The sequence below is a fragment of the Pinus tabuliformis genome, chromosome 8 (assembly GCF_031772625.1).
Source record: "Pinus tabuliformis cultivar Carrire ecotype Pingquan chromosome 8, CPIR1, whole genome shotgun sequence".
Classification (NCBI taxonomy): domain Eukaryota; kingdom Viridiplantae; phylum Streptophyta; class Pinopsida; order Pinales; family Pinaceae; genus Pinus; species Pinus tabuliformis.
In genome coordinates this window covers 1,651,211,215-1,651,222,236 of record NC_142294.1, presented here as the reverse complement: position 1 = coordinate 1,651,222,236, position 11,022 = coordinate 1,651,211,215, and the positions used below count along the sequence as shown (strand labels likewise).

The 11,022-nt window shown below is 39.2% G+C and overlaps 2 protein-coding genes across 8 annotated transcripts in view; one reads left to right on the top strand and one right to left on the bottom strand.

Annotated features, from left to right (window-relative positions):
• Positions 1–636: 636 nt before the first annotated feature.
• On the bottom strand, positions 637–4,218 carry LOC149242512 (ENHANCER OF AG-4 protein 2-like). Of its 6 annotated transcripts, none has more exons than XR_016246641.1 (6): positions 3,206–4,218; positions 2,602–2,917; positions 2,340–2,487; positions 2,018–2,205; positions 869–1,003; positions 637–735 (listed from the first exon to the last, which is right to left on the bottom strand). XR_016246641.1 is itself a non-coding variant. In XM_089374266.1 (4 exons), the coding sequence occupies exons 3-4, from the start codon at positions 2,375–2,377 to the stop codon at positions 2,079–2,081; spliced, it is 165 nt and encodes a 54-aa protein (XP_089230392.1). In that variant the 5' UTR covers positions 2,378–2,516; positions 2,602–2,917; positions 3,206–4,218; the 3' UTR covers positions 2,065–2,078. The 6 variants fall into 6 exon arrangements, 2 of the variants coding, with proteins under 2 accessions (XP_089230392.1, XP_089230391.1); XR_016246642.1 differs by having other exon boundaries at positions 642–1,003; positions 2,602–2,680; positions 2,822–2,917; XR_016246640.1 differs by having other exon boundaries at positions 642–1,003; positions 2,602–4,218.
• A 1,876-nt stretch (positions 4,219–6,094) lies between these two features.
• LOC149242511 (uncharacterized) overlaps positions 6,095–11,022 on the top strand; it is an 80,110-nt gene continuing 75,182 nt past the window's right edge. Inside the window, exons 1-2 of one of the 2 annotated variants that reach the window (XM_089367696.1) lie at positions 6,095–8,725; positions 8,814–8,838. In XM_089367696.1, coding sequence (XP_089223822.1) covers positions 6,303–8,375 — 2,073 coding nt within the window. In that variant the 5' untranslated portion in view covers positions 6,095–6,302 and the 3' untranslated portion in view covers positions 8,376–8,725; positions 8,814–8,838. Of the gene's footprint in view, positions 8,726–8,813; positions 8,919–11,022 lie in introns of both variants that reach the window. The other variant, XM_089367695.1, reaches the window with a different exon arrangement.

Genomic DNA, 11,022 nt, shown 5'->3' with positions numbered 1-11,022 from the left:
TAAATTAGGATTTTTCTTGATGCTATTTTTAACATTTCTTGCTTTTTCCAACAAATTCCAAAACTTCTTTCCTTTAGAAGGCAAACTGTTGGAAGAGATTTTTATATTTATTATGTATATTGAATATCCTTGAGGGAGATGTACAATATGCTCTGATTAGAAGATTATAATCCAACATCATGCCAAGACAAGACTCAAATTACGATATGTGATTCAATCACTTAATGTTACATATGACTCATTCATTGAGGTTTGGGAAACTTGCTATCAGAAAGAATGAGAGAAGCACAATTTTATATGCATATGCAAAATGCAGATAATGATGCAAGTTATAGTATATACAGTTAACATCAACCCATTTTCTGACAATATCCAAAGCCTAAGGAAGTTAACAACATACATCAAATCTACAATTTCTCGAGAATAACGAATCTTCTCTCACCGGTTCTTTTGAGGAACAAACTTGCACATTGCATAACTTAGTTGCTTCCACTTAAAGTAGGGACATCTATTAAAATGCATAACAAGGGAATTTAAAACATTGACAAAAACTTCATATAAAAAAGCATACAATACATGCATCATAAACCTATAAGCAAAGCAAAAAATAGAATATTAAATCTCAAAAAGATTTCACACCTTTCATTTCCTATATGTTGCATCAAGTATGCCTCCAAGAATTTGCAGAAGAAATACCATATCTAGACATATGGATCAAAATGTGATTCATCGGAGCTACATTCACAGAGAAGCAAGTTTTTACTTTTAGTCTAACATATGGAAATTAAGATCCCCTCAACAAATTTATTGAGGCTCAAGAAAATATACAACACCGACAACCAAGTTGGCTGCTAACCCTACAGCCTACCTGAGTAAGTGTTAAATGTCATATCCATATTTGGTTGTGGAATTCCAGATGTTATGGTCATTTGGTTCTGTGTTGGTAGCTACAACCCACAAGAATATTGTGTTCCTCCAGCTGGCCAAGGCATTCCAGGGTTGACTGTAGGAAAAATTCAGAATAGATATAGTTAGAACCAAGCAATAAATACACAAACTATTCAATTATTTTCAGGTCATTTGTTTCACAAATGCTAGAGCTTTAATTTATGTTATTAATTACCTTCTTGCCTAAATGTTGAACTTGTACATAATGTTTTGCAACCTTATGCCTATTGGTTCAACAAATGATCCTCTAGACTTATGCTTCTATCACTTTGGAGAAATCTCTATTGTTCATCTTGAGCATATATTTTCTCACATTCAGGAATAGGAGATGGAGAAGAATCTAACCAAACTTGTTGCAAGGGATGTCGACTTTCAACCCTTATATATGACAACTAATTAGATGCTGCTAGGGTAGGAGGCAGTGTATAGTATGGCTGTTGAATATAAGAGACATTAATATTACTTATTTGCAAATGTTGGACTAGAGGTGCACCATGAGGGACCCCGGGAATGTCACTCTATAAAAACTTAAAAGGCCTTGTAGAATTGAAAGATGCAATATTTTGGCCAGGATGTATCTAAGATGATGGAAAGCCTATAGAACTATAAGAATCAAACACTACTACATTATTGACAACCTGTCCAGACTGCTAAGTATTTCCAGATAAGAGATGAAGTTGAGAGTCCTGTTCACAACCACAAGCAACCATTATATCTTCTATGAAATACAAATTACAAAAGCACTTAATTTCATACTTCATGAACTTAGCATAAAATGCATGAGCAAAGCAAACACTTATATTTAAAGGTGTAGCATATCACTAGGGCAAAGGCGGTGGGCAAATAATGGGAGAAGTTGGCAAAGAAGGGGGGAGAATTGGGTTTGGGTGGTGGAGGACACGGGGATGTAGGCAAGGGTGGAGGGGACGGAGGTGGATCGTTGGGTAATGGGGGAGGAGGGCAAATGATACTCTGCTCTAGAGGTAAGGAGAAATGAGCAATCTCTTGTGCTATCATTGGTGGCATATAATGATCTCTATAGGGGAGACATCTTCCATTTCAAGCTCACCATCAATATCTTCCTAGATGTGCCGATGTATTTCCATAGGATCAACATAACTCTCTGTTGGCTATTCTTGCACTTTAATAACTTCAACAGGTGAATTATTCTCATCCTTCAAGTCATTTGCACTTGGTTCCTCGCCATCTTCAAATATATGTGGCATCAAGAAACCTGGTAAATGAAAGGTTGTATTACTGAAAGAACAAAACAATTTATATTAGAGTCCAAGGTTGTATTACTGAAAGAACAAAACAATTTATATTAGAATGGACTCTAAGCATAAAACAATGAGAGTTAATTATGTTAAAGATAAATATGACATGATTACCTGCCATATTCATCAAACATCCCTTCAATTTCCCTCATTGGGTCATTAGCAACACACTATACTCTAGAGGGACGCCTTAATGAGATAACACCCACTCTATCATCATTTGAAGATCTAATCTCATTCATGTAACGATGCCGAACAAGTTCTGGAAGAATTCTTCGTTTAAGCCAAAGCCTCAAAACCGACACAATCACCAAGTGAAAATACTGCACATAAAAAAGCAAAGATGCAAAGCATTTTGAAGATGAGAGATTCTTACCTCAAGACACTGACGGCTATTCTCACGTGCATTACTACCTTGTGGAAGAGCACTCTCAAGCTATGTAGCTCCAACAATACTTGCCACCAATTAGCATTACATAACACAATACTTCCCATAGTCAGATCCTCACACATATAAAACCTTAATAATGTTTTCCTCATAGGTATATGATATTCATAATGAAAAACTAATACAACTTCATTTACAATGTCAGCACCTGTCTGGGCGTGTGAACAGTAAATTATTGAATCAAAGAACAAGTCTATCCTTAGAGGGAAACTCGTTTCATTTTTCAGCCTGCGAATAATAAGCTCTGCAAGTTGCACCAAACACCAGAACATCATATATCGAATAATATATCATGTCTCTTGACATTCAAACTCATAAATATTGAAGAAGCCTATGATAAAATGTTTAGAGAATTGTCTAGATCTCCACTTGTAATGTAAAAATTATAATAAACTGTGTTTCCATTACTAAAACATCTCATAAAAAGAATGACCGGTTGTCAAATTAGCTTCCAAAACCTGGACATTTAAAGGATTAATAACCAGTTAGCGAACATCCTATGACTCTGACTAAAACAATTAGAAATCTCAACCTGGTATGAACTAAAATTTGTTGAAACACTTTCCTCTAGTATAATTCCATCTCTTGGAAGGTTGGGGAGTCAATAGATCGCCAACTGTGGTCAATTCGGCCCGCCTTCAGGCCTCTACCGATGAAGGCTTTCGAATTACGCAGGCACCCGCCTTCAGGCCTCTACCGATGAAGGCTTTCGAATTACGAAGGCACCATCCCCAGGCAGAGAGAGGCGAAGAGAGCCAAGGTGGTTTCATTGTTTTGGAACTGCTTGTCTAGATTTTATAAAAAGGAAGCTGGAGGCGTGGGGATGCCTGTGAATTTGCTCACGAGGTTTTTGAATTTTGGCTTCATCCGCTCTGCTACCGAACCCAGCCTTGCAAGGACGGTTGCAATGCTGTCGCAGGGTTTGGTTCTTTGCTCATACACCTGAACAACTGCGTCTTTTGGCAGAAGCCTCAGTTGGTTCGAGGAATGGCTTCAAGTCAAAGAATCACGAGGGTTCAAATCTTCGTCATGCTGTTTCTTTCGAGTGGGCGCTTGTTGTTGCTGCTTACGACGATGGGAGTTTGAGTCCTGTGAACCATTTCAGTAATAGAGAGGCTACTTCAATGTTTCCCAGACCCGCGGTTCTTCTCCCTGGGGATACTTATGTGGCAAGTCAAATTTTTCCTGCATGTCGCAGCTTCAAATCTCATCCCCTACATAAACTCTTGTTGGGCATGCCCGTTCACCGCCTCCGCTCTCGCCATCGCTGTCGTCCTCTAGTTCACCGCATGAATCCTCCCCCAATTGGACTTACGGGGTTTCAAAATCGTCACCTGTTGCTGCTGCTAGCAAACACTTGCATCACAAATCCTTAAAATGTTGTTTGCATGAATGTCCTCGACATTGAAGGTGCCATTTCAGTTTTCTTGGTTGGAGTCCGAAGCAGGTGTAAATTGTGGACAAAAGAATCGATGTCGATGGGTTTCTCTGAAGGAGTTGGGGTTGCGACCCTACTATGTCCAAGGCCCTAACGGGTATCGCCAATGGTGGGGGCAACATAATGGGAGATGGCCTTTTACACTGAGCACTTCTTGGATATGAGTGAGGGGCCACTTCTTGGATATGAGTGAGGGGCTCATTGTTTGATGCCAAGTGTATACGGAGCATTTTTTGGAGTTGAGTGAAGGGTTCATTGTTCGATGCCAAGTGTACACTTAGCATTTTTTGGAGTTGAGTGAGGGGCTCATTGTTCGATGCTAGTATGCGTTTCACCGCTCGATGCATGCTTTTCGCATTTCTCTCGGCTAGTTCAGAGTAGGTTCTCATAGACTTTGGGTAGAGACAGACCACCAGGTGGATAGACTAAACAGACTCTGCGAGGTATGTTATTTACAGGAAGTGGAAGTGGAGACCGAGGTGCACTTCATTTTTGGATGCCATGTCTACTATGAGATAAGAGGAAGGTTTCATTGCTTGTTCAGAGATTCTCGGACCCTCGCTGACTTTTTCAGGTATCCCGATCAGAGATGTTTGACCCTATATATGCAGAATGCTCTTAGGTTCCAAGCACATATTCTTCAGCCTCCCATCAGAGCAGACCTCACACAGAGGATCACCACATTTTTCAAGGTACTACCTTCAAATAGGGGCACCAAGAGATCGATTGATACCATTACGTATCCAGACTCCAGATTAGTGAGGATCCGTGGGATGAGATGTTTGACCCTATATATGCAGAAGGCTCTTAGGTTCCGAGCACATATTCTTTAGCGTCCTATCAGAGCAGAGCCCACACAGAGGATCACCACATTTTTCAGGGTACTACCTTCTGATAGGGGCACTAAGAGATCGATTGATACCATTACGTATCCAGACTCCAGAGCAGTGAGAATCCGTGAGACCTCACCCTGTTACACTAGATCTCAGCAGCAGTTCCGTCTCAGATCCGTTCGTGGGAGGCAGACTAGGTCTTCCAACGTTAAGCAGCGTGTGGATCCCAAGGACATGATTAGCAGCGTGTGGATCCCCAAGACATGATTTAGTGGAGAATCTGCACTTGCCATCGACTCTTCATGAGGCCAATAGACATTGTTGAGTTTCTTCAACCTTATTCATTCAACCTCAAATGTTAGGAGAGATGTGTCTCATCCTCAGACCTATAGACCTATTAAGTCCTAGATATCTTTACTTCATGCATTGTATTTTTTATAGGAGACAGTTTGGTTCTTCTATTTTGTATATACATAAGTGTACTCAACCGTCTCTTTGACTTACTTTATCGTCATTAATTGGACATAAACATATATCTTATTTAGAAGAGAACGAAAACACACCTCTGTCATTGGCTTAGTCTGCCTGGTTGAACCCGGAAGAAGAACACCTACCCACCTAAAAATGAACAAAAAAATAAAATATTATAAATCCTTTGTATATTTAAAAGGAGTTGTCTATAATGCGACTTTTTGGAGATTCCGGTGACGGAATCTGGCGAAAGAAATTGAGGTTAAATCCCTATTTGTTGCAGTTAAAATGGTTTTTTAACTGCATATTTGGATTCAGCACCCTGAAAAACCCCTTGGACGCCTTGATTGTGCAGAAACTAGCTATCAAACTTGCGATTCCAATAAATTGCTGCCGGATTTTGACCGGAAAAATCCACCAAAAAATTTCCAAAAAATCTCATTATAGACAACTCCTATAATGCGAAAGAAATTGAGGTTAAACCGCAAAAACTTCCAAAAAAATCTGATTATAGACAACTCCTATTTAAAATAGATCAAATGTAAATATTATCTCATATTCACATATATTTTTTCTTCCATTTATCATATGTTGAGCTTTCTTTATTAATTAAAAGAAAAGTTAACCAAATTTTCAGTTTACTTTATTATATATATTTTCTTCTCTTCGAGTAGATTGATTAAGCACAGGCCGAAAAGGTTGTATTTATATTTCTGTGGTTGACCATGCGAGTACCGGGAAATGGAAGCCCAGAGCTGGGATCACAGTGAAATGAATTAGTACTGAGTTTTCACAAAAATGCAGCAACGTCCAGAGTTATAACGTGCGGGTGTTATACCTACCAATTTCTCAATCTGACTGTCACTATACTCACTCAACACATTACCATGGTGCCCACTACAGCGAGGAACGCAATGCTTTCCATATGCAAAAATAATTCAGTTGCTTGCATCGTTCCTCGGTGCTCATTCCACGCTTCGAATGGCACTACAGAAATGCGCATCGAAACATTCTGTCGGACCAACAGGCTTCAAGAGGCAGTGGAGATCTTCAAGCATCTGCTTTCATCTAAATCGAAATCTAATCCGACTCTCGTCACCTGTAATATTTTATTGAGCAGCCTAGTCCGAGGGAAACGGCATGAATCAGCGTTGTCTGTTTACAGACTTATGACTGAAGCAGCCATTGTTCCGGATTTGATAACTATGAATATCGTCATCAATTGTCATTGTGAAACAGGTAGAATGGATTCTGCATTCAAAGTGTTTGAAGGAATGGAAGCACATGGCTATATTCCAAGTGTCATAACATTCAATACCCTCATGAAAGGGCTTTGCAGGGAGGGCAGGATGGAGGACGCTGTCAAACTTTTCAAACAAATGATGGGTAGTCGACAGTTTCCCGATCTTTTTACATATAGTACCCTGATAGATGGTCTCTGCAAGACAGGGAAAACCCGTGAGGCGTTCGGGTTGTTGGCTGTTATGCTGCAAAAGGGTCATGAGCCTAACACAATCACGTTCACGAGCCTCATGGATCGTCTATGCAAAGAAGGTAAGCTTCAAGATGCCAAGAAACTTATGTATCAGATCTTAAAAGGAGGGTATAACCCTAATGTTATTACGTTTACTACTCTGATTGATGGTCTTTGCAAAGAAGGCAAATTGGATGAGGGCATGCAGCTCTTCTATCAAATGTACAACAAAAATATACGGCCTGATCTCGTCGCATACAGTGCACTTATTGATGGTTTGTGTAAGGAAGGCAAGTTGGACGAGGCTAGGGAGCTCTTCTATAAAATGCAGAACACACACATATGCCCCGATGTTGTGACATACAATGCCCTTGTTGATGGCCTTTGTAAAGAAGGTAAGTTGAATGAGGCGAAGAAGCTATTTAATGAAATGGCCAACAAAAATGTATGCCCCGATGTTGTCACATACAATGCGCTTATCAATGGTTTCTGTAAGGAGGGCAAGTTGGATGAGGCTAGAAAGCTCTTCTATGAAATGCCCAGCAAAAACGTATGCCCTAGTGTGGTCACATACAATGTACTTATGGATAGTTTCTGTAAAGAAGGGAAGTTGGACAAGGCCTGGGAGCTCTTCGGTGAAATGCCTAACCAAAACATATTCCCTGATGTGGTCACATACAATGTGCTTATTGATGGTTTATGTAAGGAAGGCAAGTTGAATGAGGCTAGGAAGCTCTTCTATGAAATACCTACAAAAAACATACACCATGATATTGTCACATACAATACGTTTATTGATGGTCTATGCAAGCAAGGCAAGTTGGACGAGGCTAGGAAGCTCTTCTATAAAATGCCCAGTAAAAACATATACCCGAACGTTTTCACATGCAATACACTTATTGGCGGTTTCTGTAAGAAAGGGCAATGGCAGGAAGCCACCAGAGTGCTTCATGAGATGCTGGATAAGGGGTTCAATCCGGATGTTATCACATTCAATGCTCTTATAGATGGACTCTGCAAAGAAGGAAAGCTTCAAGAAGCTATTTGCTTGTTAGATGTTATGGTGCAAATAGAACATCAACCCGATGAAATCACATACAATACACTTATAAATGGGTTTTGCAAGGTGGGTAATCTGGAGAAGGCCAAGAAGCTACTTCAACAGATGCCGGAGAAAAATTGCAGGCCTGACCTATTTAGTTATAATACATTAATAGATGGACTATGCAAGCATCACAGGATAGAGGAGGCTCAACAACTCTTTTATGAGATGCCAAAACAGGGTTTGAGCCCTGATGTTGTTACATACAGCATATTGATGGATGGACTCTGCAAAGTGGAGGCAATAAAATTATTTAATCAGATGAAATGTAGTGGTCATGCCCCTGATATGATTACATATAACATCATCATGGATAAACTATGCAAGGAAGGTACACCCCAAGAGGCCAATGTACTATTACATGAGATCCTAAAAAAGGCTTGACACCAAGACTGTGACGTATTCTGCAATTACCAACATCCTCTATGAAGATATTGTTCAAATGCATCTGGGAAGATTCAGTGTAGTGAGTGAATTGCAATTGATGAAGTGCAGAGGCGACTTTAGTAAAAACGCTCTAAGCAATCTATCGGAAACAGGTTTGGTGACTGAGCATGATGAAGTGATCTGAGTGGAATTCGCATGAGTGTGCACTGGGTTTTTGATATGAGAACTCATTTGGTTTAGTCTAGAGTGGGTTTCCCACTTGATTAAATGCGCTGGTTATTCAGTCTAAGACGGGGTTTGGCCTGGCAGTTAATATGTTGCAGCTTGCAATGGATGAAGTGCTGTAGGTAAATTAGCTCCTTATTTATTTATAAGATTGTTTGGGATAAAATTAAAAATTCTGATTTTTTTGGTTTGCTTAATGTGGAATGGCAGGCTGCAGCGGCTGAAAGAAATAAAGGTGAGTTTCCTGAAAGAATAGGTCAACCTGAATGCCGAGCACTGATTTACTGACTTCATTGAAAATGAAAACCTACACTGGTATATTGCATTATACTGTTCTTCTCAAAAATATTTAATTTTTGTTTGGAGAAATTTATAGAAAAATAATTGTTTGAACAACATATAATTTATATCCTAATACGGTCTCTTACACTTACAATATATATACAAAGTTTAAAGAAATATTTTGATCGAGGGTTTTCTTATATCTTGCTTTCATTGTGAGAATGCCACTGGAGAAAGATATAAGTTCTAGTTTTCTTTCATGTTTTGTTCTTCATATTTTATCTTCTTGTGTCTTATTGTACTTTTATTTAATCCTTTTATTTAATATTTCTCTCATAAATTTTCCCTCAACCCAATTCAAACTTTTGCCCCTAACCTACCCTCTATCCTTGCAATCATTCTATTCATTTATTTAAACCTAATTAATTTCACTAATGTAACTTCTTATTTTCATTTAATCATTAACGTTCCCTTTTAACCTAATGGTCACATCTTTCTAGAATTAATAATAACAAATTATTAATATAATATAAACGTTATAACCCTAATGGTCATACCCGTGCTTTATTTTTTTGTGGTCTAGCACTCTTTGTATCATCATTCTAAGCTTACTATCCTTGAAGATGGGTGAAGTGTTCACTCGAAATGTCAGACACTTCAACGAAATTAGATAGTTCTCCAAAATTAAATAATGCTGAAATAAGTAAAATTTCAAGATATCTTTTGCATACTTGAACATAAGGCCTATGTAGAGACACTTATATGAACTACGATTTTAACACTCCCTCGTAGTGAGGAAGGTATTTTGCACCATCCCTTACTTGTCCTTGAATAATACAAACTTGCCTTTCATCAAGGGCTTTGTGAGGATGTCTACAACTTGCTCATTTGTAAGTGCATATTGCAGTTTCACTTTGCCTTTCTGTACACCTTTTCGGACGAAGTGGTACTTGATCTCTATGTATTTTGACCTGTCATGAAACACTGGATTTTCGAAGAGTTTGATGCAGCTCTAATTGTCACAATGTATCACAGTTGGCTCCAAATCCTAATTAAATAGCTCCATGAGTAACTTCTGAAGCCAAATGGCCTCACATGATGCCAAACTTGCTGCTATGTACTTAACCTTAGTAGAACTCTGTGCAACTGACTTTTGTTTCTTGTTGAACCAAAAAACAGTTCCAGACCCCAAGTTGAAACAACAACCTGAAGTACTTTTCTTGTCAGTGGCGCTTATTGCACAGTTAACATCCGAATAACCCACTAGCTTCACTCCATCTCCCTGGACATAACTCAACCCATACTCCACTGTACCACACAGATACTTGAGTATGTGTTTCGCTGCCACCTAGTGCACTCACTTTGGCTCAACCATAAATTGACTGAGTGTATTGATAACAAAACATATATCTGGTTTGGTGTTGACCAGATACATAAGAGAGCCAATCAATTGCCTGTATAAAGTGGGGTCCACTACCTCTGACTTGGAAGCATCAATTTTTTTTCCAATTGGTCACCATTGACAAGTCACAGGCCTGTAGTCCTGCATCTAAATCACTTTAGTTTCACCGCAATGCACCTTCCCTGTCTAAGGAAAGACCTGCCCATCTCTCCGCCACACCTCTAGCCCAAAAAGTAGTGCATCAACCCCATATCCTTCATCTCGAACTCCAAAGCAAGATACTTATTCCAATCTGCAATGAGCTTCTCTGACCCTGTAAGAAACAAGTCATCTACATATAACACAAGAAAAAGTGGTTCTCCCCTGTCCAATATGTAGTACATGTTTGAGTCAACATCACTCTTAGTGAATCTCATTCCCAACAAATAGTTGTCTATCTTGGAATACTATGCATGTGGTGCTTGCTTGAGTCTGTACAATGCTGTCTTCAACCTGCAAACATGGGAATCCATCCCATGGACCTCAAAGCTTCTCGATTGCTCTATATAGACCTCCTCCTCAATCACACCATTAAGAAATGCTGTCTTGACGTTCATCTGATGGATCTTCCAACACATCTTTGTAGCAATGGAAATCACAACCCTGATGGAGGTGTAACTAGCTATAGGGGCGAATGTCTCATCATAGTCAACTTCCTCTGTGATCTGAAATGATCATATGTTAAAACTGATGTAG